The sequence below is a fragment of the Salmo salar genome, chromosome ssa17 (genome assembly GCF_905237065.1).
Source record: "Salmo salar chromosome ssa17, Ssal_v3.1, whole genome shotgun sequence".
NCBI lineage: Eukaryota > Metazoa > Chordata > Actinopteri > Salmoniformes > Salmonidae > Salmo > Salmo salar.
In genome coordinates this window covers 82,807,237-82,823,403 of record NC_059458.1, presented here as the reverse complement: position 1 = coordinate 82,823,403, position 16,167 = coordinate 82,807,237, and the positions used below count along the sequence as shown (strand labels likewise).

Genomic DNA, 16,167 nt, shown 5'->3' with positions numbered 1-16,167 from the left:
AGAGAGAGAGAGAGAGAGAGAGACAGAGAGAGAGAGAGAGAGAGAGAGACAGAGAGAGAGAGAGAGAGAGAGACAGAGAGAGAGAGAGAGACAGAGAGAGAGAGAGAGAGAGACAGAGAGACAGAGAGACAGAGAGACAGAGAGAGAGAGACAGAGAGAGAGAGAGAGAGAGAGAGAGACAGAGAGAGAGAGAGAGAGAGAGAGACAGAGAGAGAGAGAGAGACAGACAGAGAGAGAGAGAGAGACAGAGAGAGAGAGAGAGAGACAGAGAGAGAGACAGAGAGAGAGAGAGACAGAGAGAGAGACAGAGAGAGAGAGAGAGACAGAGAGAGAGACAGAGAGAGAGAGAGACAGAGAGAGAGACAGAGAGAGAGAGAGAGAGAGACAGAGAGAGAGACAGAGAGAGAGAGAGAGAGAGAGACAGAGAGAGAGAGAGAGAGAGAGAGAGAGACAGAGAGAGAGAGAGAGAGAGAGAGAGAGAGAGACAGAGAGAGAGAGAGAGAGAGAGAGACAGAGAGAGAGAGAGAGAGAGAGAGAGAGAGAGAGAGAGAGAGAGAGAGAGAGAGAGAGAGAGAGAGAGAGAGAGAGAGAGAGAGAGAGAGAGAGAGAGACAGAGAGAGAAGTCATGCAGAAGAACAGCTCCTGACTTGTTATAACTTTTTGGTTGTTAAGAGCGAGATTAACACGACTAAATTAGCAAAAAATGTATGGGTAATCAAATTGTACAACTGAAGATCAACACAGGAGGAAAAGATTGACAGAGAGTGAGTTAAAAGACCAATCTTCATCGTGGTAGCTAGCCAAATTCAAATCTGTCAGCTAGCTTATCGTCTAGCCCTAACCGTTTACTGGTGGTAACCATAGCAACATGGCCACTGAGGCAGCGCTAGCAGCGACAGCAACGGCAGAGACTGAGAGATTTTCGCCGTTGTTTTTTGAATACCCAGCAGAAATCAAATCAGAGAAGGGAAGAATCAACTTTAAACACAGAATTCTGAGGGAGAACCCGGAAACTTCGTTCGCCGACTGCTCACAAAACGGGACTGTTACAAACCTGTTATTTTACACAGACCACACTACTGCCTGGCATACAGCTGTAACCAGGCATTTCAGCTATACCACGAAGAGAGGCATCTGCAAGGGAAGGCAAATCCACATTTTTGAGGACAGCGATAAGGACCAGGAAAACAGGTTTCTGACGGTAAACATGTATCAGAACGGCACTATCATGGTCCAGGGCAGTGAGGCGGCACTCAGCTCTGTTGTGCAGGACTTCCCCACTCTAAGGAAGATAGCAGAAAGCAAAAAAGAAAAGGACAGCACCCCGACCTCTCCCCTCACCTCAGGCACCCCAACAGCAGGACTATCCTCCCCCCTGCCTGCCTACAACCACCAGAGCCAAGACCACACTACTATCAGCCTGTTGAGAGACAGGCTGGCTGTGTTAGAGGTATGGGTTACTGAGCTGAAGGAGCAGCCCCCCAGCTACACCACCACCAGCCCAGACACAGAGCTTCTACAGGACCAGATCAACCAGTGCAGGACCCAGCTGAAGAACTCTGTCCAGGAGCTGAGAGAGAGCCTTACCACAGCTCTTGAGGAGGTAAAGGCCACCATGAGGAGAGAGCTAGTGCAGGTAAAGGAGGAGATGGCAAAGGAGTTGTCTGTCATCAAGAGGGTGCTACAGCACAGAGAACAGACTGTAGAGACTCCCAGAGAGAAGCTGCAGCCCCTCACCACCCCTAACAACCCCACTGACCCACCTTTACCCACAATCCCCCCCATACCGACAACACTCTACCCACACCCCCAGTCAACAAAGAGGCCCAAATAGAGACCCCTACTACAGAGAGAAGCTCTCTGCCCCCCCCCTGACACACCCCCCTCCATGTACACAGGCCCTGTGTACTCCAGCCCCAGACCGTAAACACACTAATCTGGCAAAACCCTCTGAGGTGGCCATCCTCATTGACTCAAATGGGAAATTCATCCAAGAAGATAAACTCTTCCCCCAACACAAGGTGTGCAAAATATGGTGCCCAAAAACACAAGATGCACTCCACATCCTGTCCCAGCCTGACTTTGGCACACCAGGCCACATTATTATTCACACCGGCACCAACAACCTGCGAGAGGAACAGGAGAGAGTAGGCAGCCTGGTCAACAGAGTAGCAGAGAGGGCCTCTGAGTTGTTCCCCAACTCCCACATCACCATCTCCACTCTGCTGCCCCGCAAAGACTTTCATCCCCGTACTATTCAGAAAGTCAACGCTGACATCACCAGAGGGTGTGGCCTACTCCCGAACGTACACGTTGCTCACCACCCAACAATCACCTCAGAGCATCTACACGACCACTCCCACCTGAGGAAGCAGACAGTAGGGATGTTTGCCAAGTCTCTAAAGGACGTGGCACTTGGTAGACAAACACCCCATGCTGTACTGGACAGAGGACCACCCAGAGACCCCTACCAGACCACTGCACCACCAAGGAGCCCCAGGCCCCTTCAACGCCACACCAGACCCAGTGCACCCCACAGGCCCCACCCACCCCCAGAGCATCACCACTTCCATCGGCTTAGCCAGACCAGACCGGGCCCAGCCTATTATCCCGCACCAGACCACCACCCCTACCCGACCAGAGAGGAAGTCCCACGGCCCAGACCTGGCCCCCCTCCACCTCACAGGGCCCAACAGCAGGACCAGCGCAGCTACGCGGAGGTCGTCAGAGGACAGGAGAACCCTGTAGGATTAAGTGAGATTAAACAGCTCCTCCAATACATCTGCACTAAACTGCACTAAACACACACGGACGCACACACACACACACACACACACACACCTATTGTACTAGAATTTACTTGTTCAATGAATAGGAATATTTAACAGAATAACAGAATAAATGTTAGCTGATATCCTGTTTATCTCACTCTTAACAACTTATTAGTTAATAGTTACTGTGTTTCTGACTGCTATTCTTTCTTTTTGCAACATGAAATCACTATCAGTTTGCATGTGGAACATCCAGGGCCTAAACTCATCAACCTTTGGTCTGAAGAGTTTAGCACTGGAGTTCAACAAAAATCTTAAAGATGTTGATGTCATCATTCTGCAGGAGACATGGTGTAAGGCTGACGTTGTCACTCACTGTCCCACAGGCTACAGAGAGGTCATTGTGCCGTCACAGAAACACAGCTCTGTCAATAGAGGCAGAGACTCTGGAGGATTGATCATTTGGTACAAATCCGAACTACAAAATCTAATTGATCCCCTCAAAATTGGCAAATACCACATTTGGTTAAAACTAAAAAAGAACTTGTACTGACATAAAAAGATGTGTTCCTTTGTGCAATATATATCCCCCCTCAGAATCCCCATATTACTCAGAGGAGATCTTCCCCACCCTTGAGGAAGAGACGTGCCATTTCCAGGCCCAGGGAAATGTGCTCATCTGTGGGGACACAAATGCGCGACAGGAACACTACCTGATCTAACGAGCACACGAGGGGACAGCTTTATTACAGGCCATACTGTTTCTAACTGTCTTAATCTCCCCCATAGAAACAACAGTGACAGCACCGTCAACAAAAACGGAAGGGATCTTTTGCAGCTCTGTAGAAGCCTGGGTCTGTACTTTGTCAATGGTAGGTTACGGGGGACTCTTTGGGGAGATTCACCTACTGCTCACCTCTTGGCCACAGTACAGTAGACTATATGATCACAGACATGGACCCTTTCTCTCTCAGCTCATTCACTGTCAAGCCACTAACACCTCTGTCTGATCACAGCCAAATTACGTTGTTCCTCAAAAAGAACAGACATGGAAACAACCACACATTCACAGCCCAGTAAGCTGTACAACATCAGAAATTCATACAGATGGGCCCAAAACAGCACAGAAGAATACCAGAAAGCAACCTGGAACCAAAATATCCAAACACTCTTAGATAACTTTCTGGATACCACATTCACTCACAGTAAAGAAGGCATCAATCTAGCAGTACGAAACATCAACTATATATTCAGGCAAACGGCAAAAGAAGCACAATTGAAATTGATAAAAAACAAAACTAAAAAAATCGCAGATGACAACTGGTTTGATGCAGATTGTAAAATTATAAGGAAAAAACTTAGAACACTATCCAACCAAAAGCACAGAGACATAAATAATGGTGAATTACACCTTCATTACTGTGAGACTTTAAAACTCTATAAACGTACACTCAGAACCAAAAAAGCACAGTACAACAGCAAGCAGCTGACACTAATTGAGGAGTCCATAAACACAAACAACTTTTGGCAAAATTGGAAAAAACTAAAAAAATCTAAACAAGAGGAATTAGCGATACAAAATGGTGACATATGGACAACCCATTTCAAAACACTCTACAACACCGTTCAAATTGACACAAACGCAGAACAACGCCAAATCCATGAGAAGTTGAATGGATTAGAAAAAGCTATAAAGGACAATCAAAACCCATTGGACTCCCCAATTACTGACCAGGAGCTCTATAAGAAACTTCAGGCCCTCAAATTTAAAAAAGCATGCGGACCTGATGGCATCCTAAATGAGATGCTCAAACTCACTAGTGCAAAATTTCAATTGGCTATATTAAAACTGTTTAATTTGATCCTGAGTGTAGGTTATTTCCCTGACATCTGGAATCAAGGACTCATAACCCCAATCTTTAAGAACGGAGACAAATTTGACCCTAACAATTACAGAGGCATTTGTGTGAACAGTAACCTGGGGAAGGTTTTCTGTAGTATCATCAATGTAAGAGTTCTAAACTTCCTTAATAAGCACAATGTCTTGAGTAAAAGCCAAATTGGATTTATACCAAAACATCGCACAACTGATCATATTTACACCTTACACACCCTGATAGATAAACATGTCCACCAAAATAATACCAAAATATACGCTTGCTTTATCGACTTCCAAAAAGCATTTGATTCTATTTGGCATACAGGACTGTTCTACAAAGTTATTGAAAGTGGTGTAGGGGGTAAAACATATGACATAATTAAATCAATGTATACTGGCAATACGTGCAGCATTAAAATTGGTAAGAAAAGAACAGAATTCTTTAACCAGGGGCGGGGCCTTCGTCAGGGTTGCAATCTGAGCCCTGCACTATTCAATATTTACATTAACGAATTGGCCACTATTCTAGAAAAATCCTCAGCCCCTGGTGTTAGTCTCCACAATTCAGAAGTTAAATGCCTACTCTTCGCAGATGACCTATGCCTGATGTCACCCACAGCACCTGGCCTACAGCAGAGCCTGGACCTGCTAGAGCAGTACTGCCAGACCTGGGCCCTGGCAGTAAACCCCAAAAAGACTAAAATAATGATTTTCCAGAGAAGATCCAGATCTCAGGGAATTAGACCAAAGTTCTCAATTGGTACAAAATATATAGAGTACTGTACACACTACAATTACTTAGGTTTAAAAATAAGCTCAACTGGACACCTTAATGAGGCAGTGAATGAACTGAGAGAGAAAGCACGCAGGGCATTCTACGCCATTAAAAAGCAAATTCAAATTGAAATACCTATTAAAATTTGGCTAAAACTAATTGAATATGTCATTGAACCAATTGCACTTTATGGCAGCGAGGTGTGGGGTCCACTTGCAAAACAAGATTTCATCAAATGGGACAAACACCCCATTGAAACCCTACATGCAGAGTTCTGTAAGATTCTCCTACGTGTCCAGAGGAAAACTACAAACAATGCATGCAGGGCAGAATTAGGCCAATATCCACTAATAATAAAAACTCAAAAAAGAGCAATTAAGTTTTGGAAACATCTAAAATACAGTGACCCCCTCTCATATCACTACCAAGCCCTGCAATGCCAAGAGCCGAGCAAAGAAAAGAGTCCCCTCATCCAGCTGGTCCTGGGGCTGAGTTCACAAACCTGTTCTACTAACACACTGAAGCCTCAGGACCAGAACATCCAATCAATCAGAATAAACCAAATTACAATACAGTCAAAACAAAACTACATTGTTTACTGGAAAACACAAGCACAAGGCAAAATGCAGTGCTATCTGGCCCTAAATCGACAGTACACCGTGGCTAAATATTTGACCATGGTTACTGATCAAAACCTTAGAAAAACCTTGACAAAGTACAGGCTCAGTGAGCACAGCCTTGCCATTGAAAAGGGTAGACACATGAAAACCTGGCTCCCTGTAGAGGAAAGGCTGTGCAACCACTGCACCACAGCAGAACCTGAGACGGAGCTGCATTTCCTGACAAAATGTCAAAAATATAAAACAATTAGAGAGTGTCATTTCCCCAAATTTGAAACCCTTATTCAAGGTTTCACAGACCTCTCTGATGAGGATAGGCTACCCGTCCTGTTGGGGGAGGACGCAGAGAGCTGTGGGTTGGCAGCGCACTACATTGCTGCCTGCCATAAGATGAGGGACAGTGTCTGACAGACCAATCAACCTGCACATGTCCTCTACTGTATGATTATTGTTATTGTTGAATGTGTTGGTTATTTTGACCCTTGGTTATTGTTGTTACTGTTGTCCCGTTGGCAATATTTGATTCTCATTTTTATTTATTTTTATATTGTAAATATCCAAAATAAGCTTTGGCAATATGTATATTGTTACGTCATGCCAATAAAGCGAATTGAATTGAATTGAAAAAAAAATTGAGAGAGAGAGAGACAGAGAGAGAGAGAGAGAGAGAGAGAGAGAGAGAGAGAGAGAGAGAGAGAGAGAGAGACAGAGAGAGAGAGAGAGAGACAGTGAGAGGGTCAGAAAGAGAGAGAGAGAGAGAGAGAGAGAGAGAGACAGAGAGAGAGACAGTGAGAGGGTCAGAAAGAGAGAGAGAGAGAGACATAGAGACAAAGAGAGAGATAGGCAGAGACAGACAGACAAAGAGAGAGAGAGGTAGAGAGAGAGAGAGAGAGAGAGAGAGACAGAGAGTGAGACAGAGAGAGCCATCACCTACAGAGAGATGAACCTGGAGAAGAGCCCACTAAGCAAGCTGGGCCTGGGGCTCTGTTCACAAACACAAACACACCCCACAGAGCCCCAGGACAGCAACACAATTAGACCCAACCAAATCATGAGCCAACAAAAAGATAATTACTTGACACATTGGAAAGAATTAACTAAAAAAACAGAGCAAACTAGAATGCTATTTGGCCCTAAACAGAGAGTACACAGTGGCAGAATACCTGACCACTGTGACTGACCCAAACTTAAGGACAGCTTTGACTATGTACAGACTCTGTGAGCATAGCCTTGCTATTGAGAAAGGCCGCCGTAGGCAGACCTGGCTCTCAAGAGAAGACAGGCTATGTGCACACTGCCCACAAAATGAGGTGGAAACTGAGCTGCACTTCCTAACCTCCTGCCAAATGTATGACCATAGTAGACACACATATTTCCCTCAGATTACACAGATCCATAAAGAATTTTAAAACAAGCCCGATTTTGATAAACTCCCATATCTATTGGGTGAAATACCACAGTGTGACATCACAGCAGCAAGATTTGTGACCTGTTGCCACAAAAAAGGGCAACCAGTGAAGAACAAACACCATTGTAAATACAACCCATATTTATGTTTATTCATTTCCCCTTTTGTAAATCGTTACAACACTGCATATATACATAATATATGCACAAAGTCCCATGTAGCTCAGTTGGTAGAGCATGGTGTTTGCAACGCTAGGGTTGTGGGTTCGATTCCCACGGGGGACCAGTACCGAGAAAAAATTTATGAAATGTATGCTTTCACTACTGTAAGTCGCTCTGGATAAGAGCGTCTGCTAAATAACTAAAATGTAAATAATATGACATTTGAAATGTCTTTACTCTTTTGGAACTTTTGTGAGTGTAATATTTACTGTTCATTTTTATTGTTTATTTCACTTTTGTTTATTAGAGAGAGAGAGCGAGAGAGCGAGAGAGATACAGAGAAAGAGAGAGAAGGAGAGAGATACAGAGAAAGAGAGAGAAGGAGAGAGATACAGAGAAAGAGAGAGAAGGAGAGTCTCACCGCACTGTCCATGTAAGCCTCTGTCCAGATGATGTCATGATCATGGTTGATGACCATTGGTCGACTCAGAACGTGAAGGTACTCCATGACATTCTCCTGAACGTCGGCCAGCGTGGAGACGTGTGTGTAGTAACCTGTATGGGACAAGGTATATAGGGTATATGTGAGAATACACACACACACACACACACACACACACACACACACACACACACACACACACACACACACACACACACACACACACACACACACACACACACACACACACACACACACACACAAAGCTGCATTAGCAGATGGGCTTTGGGGTATAACTGACAGTGATAATTGGGTGTTTGTGTTGAGCTCAGTCCACATGTTTAGATGATTGTTAGTGGGGGTGCATTATCCTCATGGTCCACATGTTTAGATGATTGTTAGTGGGGGTGCATTATCCTCATGTCCTCATGTTTAGATGATTGTTAGTGCATTATCCTCATGGTCCACATGTTTAGATGATTGTTAGTGGGGGTGCATTATCCTATTGGTCCACATGTTTAGATGATTGTTAGTGCATTATCCTCATGGTCCACATGTTTAGATGATTGTTAGTGGGGGTGCATTATCCTCATGGTCCACATGTTTAGATGATTGTTAGTGGGGGTGCATTATCCTCATGGTCCACATGTTTAGATGATTGTTAGTGGGGGTGCATTATCCTCATGGTCCTCATGTTTAGATGATTGTTAGTGGGGGTGCATTATCCTCATGGTCCACATGTTTAGATGATTGTTAGTGGGGGTGCATTATCCTCATCGGTCCACATGTTTAGATGATTGTTAGTGGGGGTGCATTATCCTCATCGTCCACATGTTTAGATGATTGTTAGTGGGGGTGCATTATCCTCATCGTCCACATGTTTAGATGATTGTTAGTGGGGGTGCATTATCCTCATCGTCCACATGTTTAGATGATTGTTAGTGGGTGCATTATCCTCATCGTCCACATGTTTAGATGATTGTTAGTGGGGGTGCATTATCCTCATCGTCCACATGTTTAGATGATTGTTAGTGGGGGTGCATTATCCTCATGTCCTCATGTTTAGATGATTGTTAGTGGGGGTGCATTATCCTCATCGTCCACATGTTTAGATGATTGTTAGTGGGGGTGCATTATCCTCATGGTCCACATGTTTAGATGATTGTTAGTGGGGGTGCATTATCCTCATGTCCTCATGTTTAGATGATTGTTAGTGGGGGTGCATTATCCTCATCGTCCACATGTTTAGATGATTGTTAGTGGGGGTGCATTATCCTCATCGTCCACATGTTTAGATGATTGTTAGTGCATTATCCTCATTGTCCACATGTTTAGATGATTGTTAGTGGGGGGTGCATTATCCTCATCGTCCACATGTTTAGATGATTGTTAGTGGGGGTGCATTATCCTCATTGTCCACATGTTTAGATGATTGTTAGTGCATTATCCTCATCGTCCACATGTTTAGATGATTGTTAGTGGGGGTGCATTATCCTCATGTCCACATGTTTAGATGATTGTTAGTGGGGGGTGCATTATCCTCATGGTCCTCATGTTTAGATGATTGTTAGTGGGGGTGCATTATCCTCATCGTCCACATGTTTAGATGATTGTTAGTGGGGGTGCATTATCCTCATGGTCCACATGTTTAGATGATTGTTAGTGGGGGGTGCATTATCCTCATGTCCTCATGTTTAGATGATTGTTAGTGGGGGTGCATTATCCTCATCGTCCACATGTTTAGATGATTGTTAGTGGGGGTGCATTATCCTCATCGTCCACATGTTTAGATGATTGTTAGTGCATTATCCTCATTGTCCACATGTTTAGATGATTGTTAGTGGGGGGTGCATTATCCTCATCGTCCACATGTTTAGATGATTGTTAGTGGGGGTGCATTATCCTCATTGTCCACATGTTTAGATGATTGTTAGTGCATTATCCTCATCGTCCACATGTTTAGATGATTGTTAGTGGGGGTGCATTATCCTCATGTCCACATGTTTAGATGATTGTTAGTGGGGGTGCATTATCCTCATCGTCCACATGTTTAGATGATTGTTAGTGGGGGTGCATTATCCTCATGTTTAGATGATTGTTAGTGGGGGTGCATTATCCTCATGTCCACATGTTTAGATGATTGTTAGTGGGGGTGCATTATCCTCATCGTCCACATGTTTAGATGATTGTTAGTGGGGGTGCATTATCCTCATCGTCCACATGTTTAGATGATTGTTAGTGGGGGTGCATTATCCTCATCGTCCACATGTTTAGATGATTGTTAGTGGGGGGTGCATTATCCTCATGGTCCATATGTTTAGATGATTGTTAGTGGGGGTGCATTATCCTCATCGTCCACATGTTTAGATGATTGTTAGTGGGGGTGCATTATCCTCATCGTCCACATGTTTAGATGATTGTTAGTGGGGGTGCATTATCCTCATGGTCCACATGTTTAGATGATTGTTAGTGGGGGGTGCATTATCCTCATCGTCCACATGTTTAGATGATTGTTAGTGGGGGTGCATTATCCTCATCGTCCACATGTTTAGATGATTGTTAGTGGGGGTGCATTATCCTCATCGTCCACATGTTTAGATGATTTTTAGTGCATTATCCTCATGGTCCACATGTTTAGATGATTGTTAGTGGGGGTGCATTATCCTCATCGTCCACATGTTTAGATGATTGTTAGTGCATTATCCTCATGGTCCACATGTTTAGATGATTGTTAGTGGGGGTGCATTATCCTCATGGTCCACATGTTTAGATGATTGTTAGTGGGGGTGCATTATCCTCATCGTCCACAGGAGGGCAGCACAGCAATCAGACATTATAACGACTGCAATCCTGACCATTTGTTCTCCCTCTTTTTCCAGCCCAAAGTATGCAAACACAGCCGTAATCTCTCTCTCTACCGCACACACAGGATTCATGATCTATCAATGTGGTATTGGTGAAGGATTCAGACTGAGTGTAGATTTGCAGCAGTCACGTAATGAAAAGGATTCAGACAGTGTAGTGTAGTAGTACTGGGTAGGCTGGTGTTTAGGCTTACAGGGGATAAACCAGTTAAAACAACACTCCATTAAACCCTCCTGTCTCGGTCATTGGGATTGAAGACTGATGGACTGTGTTACTATGTCTCACTACATACAGTGATTATACAGATGGGAGCAGTGATTATACAGATGGGAGGACTGTGTTACTATGTCTCACTACATACAGTGATTATACAGATAGACTTGATGGGAGGACTGTGTTACTATGTCTCACTACATACAGTGATTATACAGATGGTAGGCTATGTTATTATGGATGTCGATTAAGACTGATTACAGGCTGTCTATTCATATAGAGCACATTTTACTGGGTCAGGATGAGGGGTCATATTTTACTGGGTCAGGATGAGGGGTCATATGGGTCAGAAGATGCAGACCGCAGAAGCAGACCTGCAGAACAGACCTGCAGAACAGACCTGCAGAACAGACCTGCAGAACAGTGTTACGGCCATACAGTGGGTTGTAGAGCCGCATTAGAGAATGACCTTTATTGTTGCAAGCAATCCACTTCACAGTGTCAGCGAAGGTCACCTCTCGACCAATAAGGTAAGTAAACACACGGACCTGAAAAAGACAAATAGTTTTCAGCACCTAGTGTCACCTTGTCCTGCCTCCCTTGTCTTAGTGTCACCTTGTCCTGCCTCCCTTGTCTTAGTGTCACCTTGTCCTGCCTCCCTTGTCTTAGTGTCACCTTGTCCTGCCTCCCTTGTCTTAGTGTCACCTTGTCCTGCCTCCCTTGTCTTAGTGTCACCTTGTCATACCTCCCTTGTCTTAGTGTCACCAAGTCCTGCCTCCCTTGTCTTAGTGTCACCTTGTCATACCTCCCTTGTCTTAGTGTCACCTGTCCTGCCTCCCTTGTCTTAGTGTCACCTTGCCCTCCCTTGTCTTAGTGTCACCTTGTCCTGCCTCCCTTGTCTTAGTGTCACCTTGTCCTGCCTCCCTTGTCTTAGTGTCACCTTGTCCTGCCTCCCTTGTCTTAGTGTCACCTTGTCCTGCCTCCCTTGTCTTAGTGTCACCTTGTCCTGCCTCCCTTGTCTTAGTGTCACCTTGTCATACCTCCCTTGTCTTAGTGTCACCTTGTCCTGCCTCCCTTGTCTTAGTGTCACCTTGTCATACCTCCCTTGTCTTAGTGTCACCTTGTCATACCTCCCTTGTCTTAGTGTCACCTTGTCCTGCCTCCCTTGTCTTAGTGTCACCTTGTCCCCTCCCTTGTCTTAGTGTCACCTTGTCCTGCCTCCCTTGTCTTAGTGTCACCTTGTCCTGCCTCCCTTGTCTTAGTGTCACCTTGTCCTGCCTCCCTTGTCTTAGTGTCACCTTGTCCTGCCTCCCTTGTCTTAGTGTCACCTTGTCCTGCCTCCCTTGTCTTAGTGTCACCTTGTCCTGCCTCCCTTGTCTTAGTGTCACCTTGTCCTGCCTCCCTTGTCTTAGTGTCACCTTGTCCTGCCTCCCTTGTCTTAGTGTCACCTTGTCCTGCCTCCCTTGTCTTAGTGTCACCTTGTCATACCTCCCTTGTCTTAGTGTCACCTTGTCCTGCCTCCCTTGTCTTAGTGTCACCTTGTCATACCTCCCTTGTCTTTGTGTCACCTTGTCCTGCCTCCCTTGTCTTAGTGGCACCCTGCCTCCCTTGTCTTAGTGGCACCTTGTCATACCTCCCTTGTCTTAGTGTCACCTTGTCATACCTCCCTTGTCTTAGTGTCACCTTGTCATCCCTCCCTTGTCTTAGTGTCACCTTGTCATACCTCCCTTGTCTTAGTGTCACCTAGTCCTCCCTCCCTTGTCTTAGTGGCACCTTGTCATACCTCCCTTGTCTTAGTGTCACCTTGTCCTGCCTCCCTTGTCTTAGTGTCACCTTGTCCTGCCTCCCTTGTCTTAGTGTCACCTTGTCATACCTCCCTTGTCTTTGTGTCACCAAGTCCTGCCTCCCTTGTCTTAGTGGCACCTTGTCATACCTCCCTTGACTTAGTGTCACCTTGTCATACCTCCCTTGTCTTAGTGGCACCTTGTCATACCTCCCTTGTCTTAGTGTCACCTTGTCATCCCTCCCTTGTCTTAGTGTCACCTTGTCATCCCTCCCTTGTCTTAGTGTCACCTTGTCCTGCCTCCCTTGTCTCATAATCACTCCAAAAGAGAAAGAGGTTCCTGAGACGTGTCTGTGTGTGTGTGTGTAACGTTGGTTACCCTGCGTTCTGGCCAGTTGAACTCCTGAAACACTTCCTCATAATCCTCCATGGCTCCGTCAGTGATCAGCATGATGGCCTGGTTACACAGACTGCCCTGACCCAACGATGCAGCCTAGAGGACACACACACACACACACACACAACCACACACACACACACACACACACACACACACACACACACACACACACACACACACACACACACACACACACACACACACACACACACACACACACACACACGTGCCACGCACACAGTATCAGTCCTTGCAGAGCTGGAAGGAGATAAATGAATTCCTTTAAAGATTGAGCTAGGATGATATGTCTATACACCAAAGAAGACAAACCTCATTGAGGATTTTGAAGGATTCCTTCATGGCCTTCTTGACTTTGCCCTCTCCTTTTACCTGGAGCTCCTCAACCAGCAACTTGAAGTGCTGCAGAGAGAGAGAAGGAGAGTCAGAGAGAGAGAGAGAGAGAGGGAGAGAGAGGGAGAGAGAGAGAGAGAGAGAGAGAGAGAGAGAGAGAGAGAGAGAGAGAGAGAGAGAGAGAGAGAGAGAGAGAGAGAGAGAGAGAGAGAGAGAGAGAGAGGGGAGGGAGAGAGAGAGAGAGAGAGAGAGAGAGAGAGAGAGAGAGAGAGAGAGAGAGAGAGAGAGGGAGAGAGAGGGAGGGAGAGAGAGGGAGAGAGTCAATTGAAATTAATCAGTCAATTGAAATTAATTCCTTAGGCCCTAATTTATGGATTTCACATGTCTGGGCAGGGCCCACCCATGCCATGGCCCACCCATGCCTGGGGAGCCAGGCCCAGCCAATCAGAATGGGCTGGCGGGGTTACACATGGCCTGCAGTTGTGAGGCCGGTTGGACGTACTGCCAAATTCAACAAACAAAAAAACATTGGAGGTGGCTTATGGTAGAGAAATTAACATTAAATTCTCTGGCAACAGCTTTGATAGAAATTCCTGCAGTCAGCATGCCAATTGCACGCTGTGGCATTGTGTTGTGTGACAAAACTGCACATTTTAGAGTGGAGTTTTATTGTCCCCAGCACAAGGTGCACCTGTGTAAGGATCATGCTATTTAATCAGCTTCCTAAATGCCACACCTGTCAAATGGATGGATTATCTTGGCGAAGTAGAAATGCTCACTAACGAACTCCACAGCAGGTGTGATGCCTGATCCACAACTAACAGTAGACTGAACTCCACAGCAGGTGTGATGACAGATAGACAGAAAAGAGACATGGAGAATAGGAGAGAGGGTTAGAGGCAGGTGTGATGACAGATAGACAGAAAAGAGACATGGAGAATAGGAGAGAGGGTTAGAGGCAGGTGTGATGACAGATAGACAGAAAAGAGACAGGGAGAATAGGAGAGAGGGTTAGAGGCAGGTGTGATGACAGATAGACAGAAAAGAGACAGGGAGAATAGGAGAGAGGGTTAGAGGCAGGTGTGATGACAGATAGACAGAAAAGAGACAGGGAGAATAGGAGAGAGGGTTAGAGGCAGGTGTGATGACAGATAGACAGAAAAGAGACAGGGAGAATAGGAGAGAGGGTTAGAGGCAGGTGTGATGACAGATAGACAGAAAAGAGACAGGGAGAATAGGAGAGAGGGTTAGAGGCAGGTGTGATGACAGATAGACAGAAAAGAGACAGGGAGAATAGGAGAGAGGGTTAGAGGCAGGTGTGATGACAGATAGACAGAAAAGAGACAGGGAGAATAGGAGAGAGGGTTAGAGGCAGGTGTGATGACAGATAGACAGAAAAGAGACAGGGAGAATAGGAGAGAGGGTTAGAGGCAGGTGTGATGACAGATAGACAGAAAAGAGACAGGGAGAATAGGAGAGAGGGTTAGAGGCAGGTGTGATGACAGATAGACAGAAAAGAGACATGGAGAATAGGAGAGAGGGTTAGAGGCAGGTGTGATGACAGATAGACAGAAAAGAGACATGGAGAATAGGAGAGAGGGTTAGAGGCAGGTGTGATGACAGATAGACAGAAAAGAGACAGGGAGAATAGGAGAGAGGGTTAGAGGCAGGTGTGATGACAGATAGACAGAAAAGAGACAGGGAGAATAGGAGAGAGGGTTAGAGGCAGGTGTGATGACAGATAGACAGAAAAGAGACAGGGAGAATAGGAGAGAGGGTTAGAGGCAGGTGTGATGACAGATAGACAGAAAAGAGACAGGGAGAATAGGAGAGAGGGTTAGAGGCAGGTGTGATGACAGATAGACAGAAAAGAGACAGGGAGAATAGGAGAGAGGGTTAGAGGCAGGTGTGATGACAGATAGACAGAAAAGAGACAGGGAGAATAGGAGAGAGGGTTAGAGGGAGGAAGGAAATAAAGAAAGGGGAAATGGGCTGGGGAGAGGAAGGGAAAGACAGGAATAAAATGAAAGGAATTGAGACCATATGGGGGAAAGCGGTACCGGAGTACCAAGTCTAGGACAAAAAGGCTTCTCAACCGTTTTTACCCCCAAGCCATAAGACTCCTGAACAGGTAATCAAATGGCTACCCGGACTATTTGCATTGTCTGCCCCCCCCCCCCCAACCCCTCTTTTATGCTGCTACTCTCTGTTTATGATATATGCATTGTCACTTTAACTATACATTCATGTACATACTATCTCAACTGGGTCGACCAACCAGTGCTCCCGCACAGTGGCTAACCGGGCTATCTGCATTGTGTCGCACCACCAGCCAACCACTCTTTACGCTACTGCTACTCTCTGTTTATCATATATGCATAGTCACTTTAACCATATCTACATGTACATACTACCTCAATCAGCCTGACTAACCGGTGTCTGTATGTAGCCTCGGTACTCTTATAGCCTCGCTACTGTATATAGCCTGTCTTTTTACTG

At 45.5% G+C, this 16,167-nt stretch overlaps 1 protein-coding gene across 1 annotated transcript in view; it reads right to left on the bottom strand.

The window, feature by feature from the left end:
• The window catches only part of LOC123723986 (voltage-dependent calcium channel subunit alpha-2/delta-4), a 189,969-nt gene that overhangs the window by 147,329 nt on the left and 26,473 nt on the right, over positions 1 to 16,167 (bottom strand). Inside the window, exons 10-13 of the mRNA XM_045698667.1 lie at positions 13,648 to 13,737; positions 13,297 to 13,410; positions 11,604 to 11,682; positions 8,036 to 8,169 (exon numbers count right to left, since the gene is read on the bottom strand). Of these exons, the coding sequence (XP_045554623.1) occupies positions 8,036 to 8,169; positions 11,604 to 11,682; positions 13,297 to 13,410; positions 13,648 to 13,737 (417 nt within the window). The remainder of the gene's footprint in view (positions 1 to 8,035; positions 8,170 to 11,603; positions 11,683 to 13,296; positions 13,411 to 13,647; positions 13,738 to 16,167) is intronic.